The sequence below is a fragment of the Melanostigma gelatinosum genome (genome assembly GCF_949748355.1).
Source record: "Melanostigma gelatinosum genome assembly, contig: SUPER_1_unloc_2, whole genome shotgun sequence".
Taxonomy (NCBI): Eukaryota; Metazoa; Chordata; class Actinopteri; order Perciformes; family Zoarcidae; genus Melanostigma; species Melanostigma gelatinosum.
Window position 1 is genome coordinate 201,146 of NW_027635329.1, and position 16,355 is coordinate 217,500.

Below are 16,355 nucleotides of genomic sequence, written 5' to 3' on the forward strand. Positions count from 1 at the left end.
CTCACAACAGAACAGGAAGAACTTCCCCAAAAAACCCTTTAACAGGGAGAAAAGAGGGAGAAACCTTAGAGAGAGCAACAGAGGAGGATCCTCTATCAGGATGAACAGAAATGTGATAGATATCATGTGAACAGAATGAACAACATAAATGCTACAGCTGAAAGATTCATGCGCACCCTAGGCAAAGCTATTCGTGTGGCCGAAACACAAGGAATTCCCTGGAAACAACGACTGAACATCTTTCTACACGAGTATCGATCCACACCTCACAGCACAACTGAAAGATCACCTGCTGAACTATTGTTACAACGTAAGATGTACACAAAGATTCCTTCAATCACTCACACTGCAAGGAACTGTTCAGACTCTGAAGTGAGAGCAAGGGACAACAAGGCTAAAGCCAAGATGAAATCTCATGCATGGAAACATGTTGTCAGTGCTTCATCGTCAGTCCAAGCACAACAAGCTCACTGCACCGTATAACAGCAAGCCATACACGGTGACCAAAGTCAAAGGCTCCATGATCACAGCAGCCAGAAGTGGACACTTCATTGTCAGGAATTCTTCATTCTTCAAGAAGATCACTCCAGAAGTAATGGACATCTCACCAGATCCCGATGATGAGGATTGTGATTACAGTGATGCCTCCAACACCTCAACAACACCGAGATACCCCTCAAGGCACAACAGACGTCCTCCCGCCTACCTACAGGACTATAGGTAGATTATGGACTGTTAAATGTGGACAATCTCTTGGCTGCATACAATAAATATGCTCAGGGACATGGACACTAATTTGATCTGTTGTGAACTTAAAAGGTACTGATTTAGCCAAGTTTGAGAAGTTAGTGTTTGTTAAACATTTCTATAACACAGAGTGTAAAGTACATGTTTTAAGGGATACAGTTAATACAGAGCTGCCATATTTCACATCTAACTTTTAATTTTTGTAAAAAATATATATATATATATATAATATATATTTTGCTGGCGGATTCGCGGGCCACATAAAATGACGTGGCGGGCCAGATCCGGCCTGCGGGCCGTATGTTTGACACCCCTGCTTTAGGTGAATGCTAACATTAACGCAAACCATGGAGATGGACGCAAAATAGCCTAAATTCTCAAAAAAAGCAACCCTTGACTGCTAACACGCCCTCTCTCAACCCCCCAAAATTAAATACAAATTTCTGGTGATGTGATATACTGTATGAATATAAAACCGCTTTGTTTGCGCTATCTTTACATATAGAAAACAAACTAAATCAAATTAGTGGAATTACACATCATATAAACGTAAACACCTCCAAATGTATTACCTTTTTCCAAATGTTGTGTCACGCACTCATCATGGTCACCAGTGAGAAAATCAGTGACAGGCTTGTCTACACCTTTGTTAAATAGAGTTTAAAAAACAGCAAAGAAAGGGGTTTTATCTCAACAAATGTACATCAAAATGTTGTTACGCGTAATATCGATAATCACTTGGAAGGGTACTTTTTTCTAATATGAACAACACTTTTAAGAGAGATAATCCTTTTATTAGCCCCGCAGCGGGGACATTTACAGGATTACAGCAGCATAGTAGGCAAGTCACTAAAAACAAATCTGGCCCAAATTGCTTCAGGGTTGCATCGTCACTGTAGAGTCTTCCTAAGGAACTGAGTCAGGAGGTGATGAGGGAAACCAAAATCCATCTGAATCACCACGAAGCCCTACAGCACAGAGATGGAACAGAAAATAGAGTAGCAATGTAACTACCAAGTACAATGAAGTGCAATGAATTACAATATAAAAAAGGACACTTGACAAGATGAAAAAAGAGAACACTCACATCCTGAGGAAGCACCTCTGGGTTGAAGATGTCGAATAAGTTAGCTCCCTGTTTGTCCAACAGCCTGGTTAGCTCAATCTCCAGAGCTGGAACAAAGCACCATGCAACATGTAACCATTACAGCTTCTACTTTCATATCGTGAAGCTACATTCTGATCCTGCTGTTGCTGAGCAATGCTGTTGATAATGATTGGTCATGTACTACCTATCAAAAATAAAACAATAATTACCAATTTTGCAACAGTCAACGATTGAAAATGAATACATTTGAGGAGGAACTCGGCTGCAAGGAACCATTTGTTTAAATGCACTCCTGCCGAGCTCATTTAAAAAATTGGTACAGTCATTTCTATAAAATGAATTGCAATTGCCTTAATTATAGTACTGAGTACTAAGTTCTCATATCAGTCTTTATTTTGTAAATGCTACATTGACAGTCATTTTATCGAAGACATTCTAGGAGAATGCTTTATGTTGGTGGGGTCAATAGACAGGTTTTATGTTATTATCCATATCTCTCTTACCAGACAGGACCTTGGGAATGCCTATCTTCTCCACAGCTTCTCTTATGAACTCCCCGTGATCCTCATCTAGCAGCTGGAAAAAGAAGCAGAGGTGATTCAACAAGTCCACTCAAACATAAACACACAAGTATCATTTGAACAAGTGACATGAATGAAAATGATTCAAATGGGCGGGGAAAATACTTTCTTTTGTGTTGCTGGTTATTTTTTGTTGTCAGAATAGTAATTAAATACTATAATATGCACTTTTGTTTCCAAATGGGTTAAAACGTATTTAGTAAAGTTTAGCTTAAAACAACCACATAAACAAAAGTTAGGCAAGAAAAACACTTAGTTATAAAAGGTTATTGCTTGTAGCAAATGTAAATATTAATAATTAATTAATATCTAAATACCTAAAGATAATTATAACTCAAAATGAATGAATTAAGTCTAAGTATGGAGTTTTGACATGGTCTACAGCAGCTAATTATTTTATATACAAAATCATGTCATCCCATTTTTTATAAATTACATATTTATTGATCTATTAACTACACACGGATCTACTAAACAGAAAAATAAATGAATGAATGAGGATTAAAATGAATGACGTGAATATGAGATGAAAAAATTATTCAAATGAAGACCAATGAGCCATGTATGAGTAAACAGGATTATGTGACCATAGATCAAGTGACTGATGTCATTGAACATTGACCAATTAAATTGGTTCTTTGACGTTATTAGTTCAATTTTGTTCCGAAGATGAATGCACCATTCAGCAGTTGAGAGTATAAGAAGCACCAGGGAACATTGTAAAGTGTTTCATATTAGTTCTAATTTAAGTGAGATCCTACTTCAGGTCTAAATCTTCCCAATTAGTCTTCCTTCTCTGAAGTTGACCTTTGAACTGTTGTCCCGACTGTCAGAAAAAGAAGTTGTGCCAAGTGACACAAAGGAAATGGCAGATTTGTGTCGCGCAGCACTTTACCAAAAGATTAAATTGGCAGGTGGGAGGTTGCCACAGTTACTCTTTGGTATCTCCACATTTTGGATGGTGTTGGATGACACTTTGTAGTTCGTTAGGATTCTACTCTTCCATCTCTCGCTCTGGCGGGTTTGTTTGGCTTTTCCTGGTCATTATGGCATCTTTACCAGTCTCAAAATGTCTTTTAATTTTATAACCTTTTCTTTTAAAATATCTTTCTATTCATAGTTGCTGAAAGTCTGTGGCATTTTGGTGCAAGGCCGAAGTAGAAGACCAAGAGAAGGCCAGACTCACACCTGAACAGTGGCAGAGAGGACGCGTTGGCCCTAGTGGAATGTGCCCTTAGGCCCCTTTATTATCAACTTCTGAAGATTGCATCAACAATCCAGTGAGCGAGCCGCTGTAGCGACAGGGGGCTCTCTGAGGCTGACCACCGTGGGAGACAAACTGGTTTAATTGCATGAAAACCAACATGCGCCCCACATAACAGCAAAGCACGAATGGGGCAGAACTCACCTGTACCGTTTGATTTTGTGAGGACAGCTCAGCTTGTAATACAAAGACCCTAGAAAGGAAGGAGGACCACCATCACACACTCACACACACCAAGTACAGGACATGGACGAGGGATTGGAACTGATATAGTGGTGTATACATTATATATTCTGAATTGGTAAGGTTGCATTCGAGAATTTCTGTAACTTTTTAAATCATGCACTCAAACAATCTGATTAACTTAACACAGATGTGCCAGATGTGTGAAGGTGAAGGAAACAGTGTTTGAACTTCTGTTCCAAGTTCTCCACATTAACTTACTTGTGTGTACCACCAAGTGCAAATTCTATTGGGGACATTTGTGCCTTTATTCCCATTTGAACAATTATTACATCAATGACTCGAGGCTTCACCTCACCTTCGAGTGTCACATTCAGAACAACGAAAAAAACACTTATGAAATGGTTTGTTTGGAGCAAGCTGACATCTTTAGTGTGACTATCTGCCGATGTGTGAAAACAAGTTCTCTATCTACGTTTATGCAGAACAAGCAGTTTTCTGCATGATTAATGCAAAGATGAGGGGGGGGGGGGGGGGGCTGTCCAAACCAAATGATATGACTTAGACCCCTTTGGGTATGTATGCTGAATTAAATTTCAGATGGACTAAAAATAGGGATGCACATGTTGTAACCTTGGATTTGCAGGCAGGTCATTCAATGCTGATTAAGTCTTGAGCAATGTAAGAAGAAAGGTCTTACTCTGACCGGTTACCATGCAGGGAGAGTTTCTTGTCAGCATAGGAAGCTGTGATGTCAATGGCCACATCCTACACATCAAAAACAAAGAAGAATCACTCACTGGTCATATTTTCACTTTTCAACAAAGCCTTTGGCATTATTAAGCTTGAAGGCGTAGATGAGAAGTGACCTGTCATCAAGACCCACCATCATGTTCCAATTGTTTTCATATCAGCTGACTTTGAAGTGGAACAGTAAGCTGTCCGACTACTGAAATGTTGATTTTGAGTTCTGTAGACGCTGCACCTTTCAACTATTTATCCATTGATTTCAACTCATAATTTCAACTGATTTTCAATTATTTATTGTTCATTTCAATTCAATTTATTTATGTTGCCCAAAACCAAAAATGTTGCCTCTGAGGGCGAGTCGTCCAGCAGGTTGTTTTTTGAAAGTGCCTGCCCTTTTCCAAACCCTGTTTCCAATGGCGGATTCTGAGATGGTTCTTTGTAAAAACAGGTTACTTGTTCGCTACATCTTCAAAGACAAGCACTGAGCTCACCCAGATGGCGCTACGGGAGTCTCATTGTGGCTGGCTTGTACTTTCTCTGTTTATTTGTTCCTTTTTTTGCTCTCCTTTTCTGGTTAGACTCACCGGGGAGGAACTCCTAAACATCCGACAATGTGCTTTTATCCCACTTTTTACCGACCCAGAAAGTTTTACTGCGCTTTAAGACAGAGGAGCAGCCGCTATCTATGGGATTAGCAGGAGATGCAGGAAAGGGAAATGGATCGGAGCGTATGCTACATTGTAACAGCAGGGATTTTGAACAGCGCTCCCATCAATACGTCCGCTCTCTGGCAAACAAGATGCTTGAGTTTCTGCTTCTGAACAGAACAAACAGACTATTGCAGATCCGCATTCCTCTGCTTCACTGAAACCCGGCTTAGTGAGCACGTCCAAAAATCGACCCACCAAAATAACATCAAAGAACTTCTGCTGGAGCCCCGCTGGTTGCCTTCTGGGCAAACAGGCCAGTGGAAGATGCAGTCAATAATGAACGTATTATGCCCACGTACTCTTCAGAGAGACTGAGGAAGCCTTTGGCCCCTGCTGCTGTTGACTTTTTTAATGAAGAAGTCACTGACTGTGGTCTGCGGTTGATGACCAGGTTTATGGTTGTACTGAGGATCAAGATAATGCTGGTGTCCATGAATATGTTGATGTCATATACCAGTACAGTCACATTGATGTTTACACCATTTATTCAGTGCTGTTCTCTCCCATTCTTGTATTACCTTGAGATGTGTCATGTGTATGTGTCTGTATTGTCTCACCTTCCGAAATGTATGGCGGTACTCAGTTTCCCCATCGGGGGTTTGATAAAGTATCTGGTACCACACTACACGATAGAAAGTGTAAATGAAATATACATTCATTCAATGTTAAACACAGCTTATACGCGGATATGTGAGTTCTAGTGCACGAAGGTCAAAAACTCCAGGTGGGGCACTCTAGCACTCGCCTGAACAAAGTGGAAAATACTAGAACTCTGAAGGATAGCTTTTGCCCCAGTTAAATGTCACATAGTCTTACAGAGAACTAGTTTCAACTGCCGGCTCCATCTTAGAGATAGAAAGAGGCGCCCTAGCATATCTAGCACCTAGCTTATCTAGTCGGCCGAACATAACAATATGCTGTTACATCAACATTTCACACACACTGACGTTCCAGAGAAGGCGGATCCCGGACGTGAGCCAGTGTGGGCGGAAATGCCCAGTGCTCAAACAGGCTGTCTGTTAGATAGAAACAGATCCGCCTCCTACTTAGTATTCAACCAATAGGCTTCCATCCGAAGAACCTATTCACGGCTCGCGCACTCTGTCTAAGCGCCTTTTAGCTTTTCATTCGCTCCTACAGAGTGAACTTTTCTAGGTCCGTGCACGTTTAACTGCTGGACATAATACTTCTGTTACAAATAAACCTTATTGCTTGAATTGAGCTAAACGCCTCGACCTAAGTCTGTTCCCCTGAGTTTTCTCCTCAACCTGAGTTTTATTCTCAACAAAAGCTCCATGGTGTAGTGAAGGAAGAATGTCTTGTGGTAGACTTTCAATCAGATGTCTGATGAATGTTCTATCAGAAGAAAGCAAGGAAGACAAAGGCAACATGCCGTCTTAAAGAAGAGTATTGGTGTTTCTTGAGTCCCACAGTCAAGCTCCCCAGAGGCCGTCCCCCAGACAGTCGTACCAGAGGTGGAGGTGTTTAGGTCGGGAACAGATGAACTCCACACTCTTAGCTGTGGAGAACCTGATTCCAGCAGACACTAAATACACAAAGGCAATATGTCTCATACGTCTCATCTGGCCTTACACAGGTGTATGTGTTTGTGTCTGCAGAGATAAACAGGTTTTCCATATTACCTCTCTAATGAATTCAGGCATTGCACTGGAGAGATTAGTCTTGAATAGTTCCTGAAATCACATTTATCAATATAATTTAAGTCCCAACAACAGATAAAACAGCCACAATTTAACATGAAACATCTGACAAGATGTCCTGCTTAGGAAAGGTGTCACAAAAGCATAAAGCATAGTTCAGGCACAAAGCATAGTTCAGGTTTGTAATCTTAGTCAAGCTCCAATCATGTCTCAGGAGTAAGTACCAATTGTATTAATAACATACCACATGCCATATTTGAAAGTGATGTACTTACAGTGAGTTCTGCTCCAGAGATGTTGAGTTGGAGATGGCTATCTTGGTGGGCAGCAGTGAACATGGGGTTCAAGACCTGGTCTGGGGTTCAACACAAGTTATAGAGCAGTAACAGACACAATTTAAAAACACCTCTAAATCACAAGGAAAGAAGATCTGGACATGGTGACTGCATCACAAAGGTGATTCCATGTGTTCACGACATATAGAAACATATTCTGTTGAAAATCAAGTGTCTACATAATTTAACCAAACTAAAAGTTTCTATCGAAACAATATCGTTGACGAAGAAGGAAGATGATGGTAATGGTGAGGTTAGGCAACTAAAAGATCAGGAAAAGATTCAGGTTACAGTTAATAAAATTGCTCAAATGAATTGCAGGTCTGTCACAGAATGTGCAGGTGAAAGGTGTAATATGAAAAAATGTTTTTATTCTGCTCTCTGCTTAGTTCTCCTTAGACGGACAGCGCCTGCTGTAACATAAACCTCCCTATTAACATAATAATAATAATAATAATAATACATTTTATTTATATAGCACTTTTCATGACACTCAAAGACACTTTACATTAAAATCATCATATATAAAAACAATACACTAAAAACAGAGTACACAATAATAGTCACACATTAAAAGCAGTTTTGAACAGGTGAGTTTTGATTTCTGATTTGAATGTGGAAAGGTCAGTGCAGTCTCGGATGTGTTTGGGGAGAGAGTTCCAGAGGGAGGGGGCAGATATGGAGAAGGCTCTGTCGCCCCATGTCCGGTGCTTGGTCCTGAGCGGAAGGGACAGGAGGTTGGCATCAGAGGAGCGGAGCCGGCGGGATGGAGTGTGGTGGTGAAGCAGGTCAGTGAGGTAGGAGGGTGCCTGATTGTGGAGGGCTTTGTGAGTGAGGAGAAGGATTTTGTATTTGATCCGTTGTGGGACGGGGAGCCAGTGGAGGTTCTGGAGAACAGGGGTGATGTGGTCACGGGAGTGGGTGTGGGTGAGCAGGCGAGCAGCAGAGTTCTGGATGTACTGGAGTTTATTTAGGATTTTGGATGATGTGCCGTAAAGAATGCTGTTGCAATAGTCAATTCTGGAGGTGATGAAGGCGTGGACCAGAGTTTCAGCAGCAGATGAGGAGAGTGATGGGCGGAGACGGGCGATGTTTTTTAAGTGGAAAAAGGCAGTTCTGGTGATTTGTTTGACGTGGTGTTCAAAGGAGAGGTTGCTGTCAAACATGACTCCAAGGTTTCGGATGTGTGGGGAGGGAGACAGAGTGGAGCTGTCGATGGTGAGGCAGAAGTTGTGACTAGTTTTAGTGAGGGATTTGGGACCGATGATGATCATGTCAGATTTATCGCAGTTCAGTTTGAGGAAGTTGGTTTGCATCCATGATTTAATGTCAGTGAGGCAGTTGGTGAGAGTGGAGTGAGTAGCAGTGGTGATGGCTTTTGTGGAGATGTAGAGTTGAACATCATCGGCGTAACAGTGAAAGTGAAGTCCATGTTGACATATGATGTTACCAAGAGGGAGCAAGTAGAGGATGAACAGAAGAGGACCAAGCACCGAACCCTGGGGGACGCCTTGAGACAGAGGAGCAGTGGAGGAGGTACAGTTGTTGATACTGATGAACTGTTGTCTGTTTGTGAGATATGATTTAATCCAGGAGAGAGCAGATCCATATGACCTATGTGAACATAAACATTCACATAGGTCTAACATAAACCTCACCATCAACATAAACATTCACATAGGTCTAACATAAACCTCACCATCAACATAAACATTCACATAGGTCTAACATAAACCTCACCATCAACATAAACATTCACATAGGTCTAACATAAAACTCCACATAAACATATACATTCACATAGGTCAAAGAGCACAGGAGGAGACATTTGCAGGCCATATATGGCCTCGACATAGAACCAGGCCTACTTTTGCTGTTGCAGAGAATATACCAGACATTGCACAGTTTACACAAATGTCTGACTCCCATCATTCTTCCCCTTGCCTGTTTCAGCTGTTTTCTCTTGTCTGTGGTTATAAAGGTAGCATGCATGAAGATGAGTTTAGGGTACTCCTCACAAGACTCTGCGATACGTGTCTGTTGAGGACTGCTCTCTCATTTGCTTGCAAGCAAATAAATTGACTATTACTATTATTCCACTGCTATGCTGATGACACTCAAATCTATCTCAGTACCACTCCATCCTCCCAGCTCCCCCCTCAGTCCCTTGTCAACTGTCTGCATGAAATAAAAACCTGGATGTCATCAAATCTTCTCAAACTCAACACCAAGAAGACAGAGCTCATGGTTGTGGCACCCAAGGCGCTGCTCCGGAAGGTGGGTGACTTCATCCTCGAGGTTGACGGCTGCTCCATCTCCCCATCTCCTGAAGTCCGCAACCTGGGTGTCATCCTGGACTCCACCCTTTCCTTCAAGTCCCACATCAAGTCCGTCACCAAAACTGCCTTTTTTCATCTCCGGAACATTGCCAGACTCCGACCGTCACTCTCGGAGTCTGTTGCTGAAACCCTGGTCCATGCATTTATCACCTCCCGCTTGGACTACTGCAATGGTGTCCTGTTCGGGGTACCCAACAAAACCCTGGACAGGCTCCAGTACGTACGATCTCCCTGCGGTGATCCGCAACATCTCCACTCTGGACGCCTTCAAAAGGGCCCTCAAGTCCCATCTGTTTGCCAAGGCTTTCGGCCCCTAGTTTACTTGTTCTGTTTTTCTGACTGTTTGTCTAAACTGTTTTTGTCTAACTGTTACTCTTGTAAAGCGGCCTTGGGTCCCCCGAAAGGCGCTATATAAATTAAAGTTATTATTATTATTATTATTATTACAACTTTGATCGTTCATCCAGACTCTGTTTCATTTGACATTGATAAGAAACACTTTACACTCTTCTCCCGACTATTCATAGAGATATTCCACAACAAAGGTCAGGGCCTCCCCGACCCTGCCCTCATCTTCCACCTTGCTGCTTGAAGCAGTAACGGCTGGTCAATAGAGGGCCATGGGGCATGGCCCCACCATGAGCCACACAAAAAAGGAAAAAAATAAAATAATTATAATAATCATAAATTATACAAATTGTCAATATTTGTGTTTTTGAACTATGGAATGTACCCAGTAATGTGTGTAAAATATGATATCTGCGCAAAATATATGCTTTTCCTGCTCGTGCTCTTCGCCTGTGTGCTCTCTGCTCGTGCTCTCTGTCTGTGTGCTCTCTGCTCGTGCTCTCTGTCTGTGTGCTCTCTGCTCGTGCTCTCTGTCTGTGTGCTCTCTGCTCGTGCTCTCTGTCTGTGTGTAGACACTCTGAGAACGCGCAGCTCGGGGGGCCTAATCGTTTTGGCCCAAAAGAGACGGGTCTATGAAGCAGTTTAGCCAATTGCTGATTCAAGATATAAATGAGTGACATACAATTTAGCCAATCAGCGCCCTCAAATAGATTCAGCTTGGGGCCAGAACGATCAGGCCCCCCTCGCTGCGTGTTCTCGTCAGGAGAAGTCTCTACAGGCGAGCGCCAGCGCGAGCACTACTCCTCCAAGACCCGTTTGAGAGGAGAACTTTGGTGGAGATTCTGCAGCCAAAGAGCTGATATCAGATCAGCCTGACCTCACAATCAGACAGCAGACTCGCGGTAAAGAGAAGCAGTACATGCGAAGCTTCTCTACTGTACACCAGACAGGTTTGGCTAGCTGGATGATGTCATGCTAATAATTTATTTAGCTTTTTTAAACAACGGGGACGGATCCAGCACGGACAGTTACGGGAGTGAGGGATGAGGAGGTAAGGAAACATGAGAACACCAGGGTAGGGAGTGAGGGATGAGGAGGTAAGGAAACATGAGAACACCAGGACACACATGGAGAACTCTGTCAAGCTACATATTATGCAAAGTGAACATCTTTTCTTCTACATAGTTGTCCTCAGTCTCATCTGCTTAACTTGGTCATGGAGGCATCAACATGTAATAGAGATGTTAAATTAACAGTGAAAACTCATCATAGCTTAATTTAACATCAGTATTCATAATTATACTTCATGTTTACTTCTCCTGATCTTTAGCTCCTATAACAAGGTCCATAGGGGCATCTCAATGAATAAACATGTTATATTATATTATATAAGTGTTATTTACTGATTGTTTTCGTGTTGGAATACATGTTAAATATTTAACTGCCAAGTAATAATGCGTGTTTTACATTTACATTTGTTTTTGCATTAAGTCATACTGGGATGTTTGCTGAAATTGATAGGATGGCCCTACCTAGAACATTTTCCACCAGCCGCCACTGGCTTGAAGGTTACACTTCTTCCTGCACTGGCACTGAAGGTCGGCATTGAGCATAAATACTCTTGACTACACGGATACCATATCTAAATACAAATATCAATGCAAAGAATTATTTTGATGCAATTGATTCCATTGTAAAGAAATGTCATGACCAACAGTTTTTCATTGTTATTAACATCAAATCTAGAACTTGAATCCTTAAATAAACCAGAGCATTGAGACTTGACACATCGTTGGATACTTATAATGTGTCTTTTCGTTCTAATGTACCTCTACTTCCAAAACTCAAAGGACAATGTAATGCCTGTAATGCCATCTGCTGACCTGAGACCCAAAAGTAGAGCATCCTGTTTTCAGTCAGCTGCCTGGGGTGGAATACAGAGTCATTGATGACAGCGGAAGCGTTGTTGTAGTTGGTCAGCCCCTGTAAGATTTATGAAAAAAAAAATGAAAAAGCCAAGGGATGAACAGAAAGCCAACTATATGAACTCTTACACCGAAAAGAAAGATCGACATGTACACTTCAATACGAACCGTAGAACTCTGAACACTACTGCTATGCAGGTATGATAGGGAGGGGATACAATGAATAGAAATGATTGGGGTGGGCAGAGGACTGACCAACAGTTGGAGTTCCATTGGATATGATGTACTACAGTCCAGTCTCCCCTAAACAATCGTATCAGCAATGTTTGACAAAGTTGACCATTTCTCCTTTTTTGCCTGTCTTAATGTCTTAAAGTCTTAACAGTACTTTTATTTGACTTTTCTTGTCTGATGATTTCAAGACAATCGCTATGAGATATGTTTGTGCATTTTATTTTTATACAGCTATTATTTACCTTGTGGTACGATTCTATGTAGTTAGCATTGATGACAGGAGCAGCAGTTCCACCAATGTCCACACTGATGCCTCCATAACTGAGGAACTGACCTGTAAGTGCACACACACACACACACACACACACACACACACACACACACACACACACACACACACACACACACACACACACACACACACACACACACACACACACACACAGTAATATTAAGAGACATCCCAGATAAAGAAAATATTTGTACGAATCAGACCAGTATTTATTTAAGTTATGGATTCACACCTGCTGTGTCCTGTATGAAGTCAGCCAGTATGTTTGCCACCTTGTTGATCTCCTTACAAATCTGCATTTGAGAACAGACGAATCACTGCTACAGTATAACCTGTATGGTTATAACCTGTTATAACCTGTATGGTTGATGCTAATCAGCATGTCCTCTCCTGTAGTTCTGTTCTCTCGCCCTCACCTGTCCCTTGATGGCCAGTTTTACAGTAAAGGTAATGAAGTCGGTGAAGACCTTCCTCAGCCAGTTTGGTCTGACCAGAAATAGCAAACACACAGCATGGTCACATACTAATATAGCAAACACACAGCATGGTCACATATTATTGTTGTGCTGTTGACAGCCCATCAGGGGTCTGTTTCATAACTTACTCTTTGTCACCCTGCAGATGCAGATGGAGCTTGTGAAGATGAAGATAACAGTCGGATGTGTCTGCTGCTACCTTACCGTCTCTGCAGTCTGAGAGGAGACAAACAGAAATAACAGAGCAGATGGGAGAACATATCCGCTGAGGATAAAGACAGTTGGTTGATATAAGTGCTTGAAGTAGAACAACAATGTTCCAGTATACTGAGGCAGCAGCTGCCTACCTTCTAAAAAAGTAACGTGGCGAAGTATTTTGGATTCTACACCACAGCTTTGGATGAAGCATCATGGATAAACATAAGGCAGTTTGCTGAAATAAAACATGCCTCTCCCTGACAGTAACGATGACAACTAATCTGAAGTCATCACTTCCTTCTCACACAGACTCGTCCCCCACCTATTGCACATCTTCAGGGGGTGATTGGAGGAAAGTATTCCGCATAGAGTCCAGCAGAGGGCTCAGTCTGTGCTAACAGAACTAGGGTTAGCTTCTAGTGTCTCACTCAGTACGGAGGCTGGGGTCAAATAAATAAATGAAACTACGTCCCTGTTCCAGTTTAGTTCAGATATTAAGCAACACGTGTTGCGTTAGAGTTCATTTACATGAAGTACGTGTAGGTTCTCATTGGTGACTGTATCTTACTGAATCCATGTCAATGCAAACATCTTGCCACTGTTAACCTTTTGGCTTTGTGAAGAGTTTTGCCAAAGGTACACCTGGGTCAGCCAGGAGTTAATGGTGTGCACTAGCAAGTATGAGGACTCATGTTAACAAAAATGAGAAATGACTGCTGGTCCAACTCAAGCACTGTTTTTAGTGCCTTTCTATCGCGCCTCAATCCATGAACACGGACACAATAATAAGGTACTCACAAAGTTTGGGGTTGATTCCGAGGTCAATCTGAGATTCAATTTCAAAGTCAATTGAATGTGCAACGTTGACACTAGATGAAAAGAAATACAAATTGCAAATGAATACAAATCAATTTACTGGGAAAATGTTGAAAGAGCAACAATCAAAACGTTGAGCTCAATCAACAGGAACAGGAGAGGTGTAACAGTGTCATCAGTGGGACATGCAGTGGACACAACACCAACGACCTCTTACACTTTAGCACCAACGGAATTTCTTGTAAAATGCAACTTGCAACGTTAGTCCAAAATTTGAGAATATGATCCGAACCCCTGTTCTGTAAGGCAATTGCAGAATATCCAGAAATACTAAAGCTTCATTTAAAACTAGCACAAATAGAGAACAATCATTAAGTCCGAACAATAGCTGAATAATGTTTCAGACTCTATTGCTCCTCTAAAGAAGAAGATAGTAAAACAAAGGATTCGCTCCATGGTATAACCTCAGTCCCTCCATAAAACAACATGCATGCTTCAAAAAAACTGAAAGATTGGTGGAAAATTTATAAAATCAATAAATTCAAAATGACATCTTGTAAATACAAACCAATATGGCACAACCTTGTTTACTCAACAACACAGCATTCTCCCTCACCACAAGGAAACGAAGAGGCAGCACATGTTCCACAATAACTGCTTCATCACTTTCCAGGATCATGTCCAGAAATACCATTTAGGGCAATAACAACAATAACAAGGCTTTCATAGCTTCACTCATATCCCATCCTCAAATCACAAATGACTCCTACAGACAACAACTTACAAGTTGCCCCACTAGTTGAAGGAACAAATCAAATAGCCAGCCATAAAAAATGTTTCTTTCCTTTGTAGTAGTGCGATGAAATAGCATAGAGAGGCATGCATACAGACAATAACATAAAGCATTTACAGTGATTGTGATAATATGACCAGAGTCCGGGAGTCCAGATGGAATTAGATCACGTATGTGTGCATGTTTGGAAGTTTGTATGAGAGGCAATGATATCCACGTTGAGTGATTCTGGACAGGTTGGTATTTGTAGTGTGGAGTATCCTAATAATAATAATACAAAATATTTGGTATCAGACAATCACATCGGTTTCTTTGTCACACTGAAACCTGGCTGTGTCTTATCATTTGAAAGTCTTTCACAACCGACCTGGAAAACATTACAGCTAGTTCCGTTTGTTATCGTGTAGTTCTTATTTTTCCTTAATTGAATATTCATGTGGACCTTAAATGGCATTAATAGTTAGTCAAGTCATATTATAACACCGTGCCACAGTATATACCTTGTCTGATATCATTTTTTGTGATTATTTCGTACTATTTTTGTTTTTCTCAGACAATCACAGGATTTTGAATGTGAATGTGAACATATGAATTGTTGCTGATCACACACTAACTCAGACTCACAGCCAGCTGCCGTATCCGTACTGGATGGTCCCTCTGAAGACCGCAGACACGTTGCCTATTTCCAAGGCGATGCCTTCACCTGGATGCAGTTCAAATGCACTCCGACCGATTGACAGGTTGTGAATCTCCAAACTGGGTGGATGGATAGATAATCATTACATGACTTAAGGACATTTTGTTCCTGTCTATGTGTGAGATTGTGTGTGTCGACTTACTTGTCCAGACCGTATATGACTCTGCCTATAAAGACCAGAGACTTCTCTCCCTTCACACTTGGGTATCTGGCATGTTGGAACGCTGCCTCAATCACTTTAGTAGTTTTCTCATTCACTGCCAGAAGCACACAACCACGACATAGAAGCACACAACCACGACATGGTCAGAAACACTTCAGGACAGGTACACGGCAGACAGCTGGGGAAACACACAGCTGAGCAGCTGGGTATTCATACGCATGTCAAAATACAAAGAGGAAGTCAGAATGTAATAACAGAAACAAGAGAATAGAAAAATAGTTTGTAGTGTGTATCGTGCACCCTTTAAGCTACCTTAATAATTGAACAATGTGTATGCTACAAACACGCTAGTCTGGCCGTCTTCTACACTGTACTTTAGTGTTTGAGGCTGAGCCTGGCTAACAGTTAGAGGGACATGTTTGATTTTCTCTTAGAAGAATGAAAGATCTCTCACAACTTATTTTTCGGTTTTGATACATTATTTTCAGAACAAGCGTCAGTGATTGTAGGAAATGTGGTTTTGATTTTGAAAATCACAAACATTACCACTAGCTTGAAATATTTTAAGAACTCATCGCAGCAGTGCAGGTTGTTTAACTAAAGGATGAAGTGTTACATTGATTAAATAGAAGAAAGTACATCTTTGGAGGTGAACACCAAAGTCCCACTCACACACAACAGCTGCAGGGTAGGTAAGGCGACACACAGCTCCAGTGAATCTGTAGGCTGAAGCGG

The 16,355-nt window shown here is 41.4% G+C and overlaps 1 protein-coding gene across 3 annotated transcripts in view; it reads right to left on the reverse strand.

The window, feature by feature from the left end:
• Positions 1–1,574: 1,574 nt before the first annotated feature.
• The window catches only part of LOC306786548 (cholesteryl ester transfer protein-like), a gene marked incomplete at its 5' end in the record, with an annotated part of 14,863 nt that continues 82 nt past the window's right edge, over positions 1,575–16,355 (reverse strand). The window contains 17 exons of one of the 3 annotated variants that reach the window (XM_079297423.1): positions 1,575–1,715; positions 1,835–1,920; positions 2,359–2,431; positions 3,845–3,893; positions 4,584–4,651; positions 6,737–6,889; positions 6,987–7,037; positions 7,280–7,359; positions 11,910–12,009; positions 12,428–12,519; positions 12,710–12,770; positions 12,894–12,963; positions 13,082–13,169; positions 13,950–14,020; positions 15,385–15,516; positions 15,600–15,714; positions 16,293–16,355. The exon at positions 16,293–16,355 is cut by the window's right edge and continues 82 nt beyond it. In XM_079297423.1, coding sequence (XP_079153549.1) covers positions 1,638–1,715; positions 1,835–1,920; positions 2,359–2,431; positions 3,845–3,893; positions 4,584–4,651; positions 6,737–6,889; positions 6,987–7,037; positions 7,280–7,359; positions 11,910–12,009; positions 12,428–12,519; positions 12,710–12,770; positions 12,894–12,963; positions 13,082–13,169; positions 13,950–14,020; positions 15,385–15,516; positions 15,600–15,714; positions 16,293–16,355 — 1,430 coding nt within the window. In that variant the 3' untranslated portion in view covers positions 1,575–1,637. The remainder of the gene's footprint in view (positions 1,716–1,834; positions 1,921–2,358; positions 2,432–3,844; positions 3,894–4,583; positions 4,652–6,736; positions 6,890–6,986; positions 7,038–7,279; positions 7,360–11,909; positions 12,010–12,427; positions 12,520–12,709; positions 12,771–12,893; positions 12,964–13,081; positions 13,170–13,949; positions 14,021–15,384; positions 15,517–15,599; positions 15,715–16,292) is intronic. The other 2 variants (XM_079297424.1, XM_079297425.1) reach the window with 2 other exon arrangements.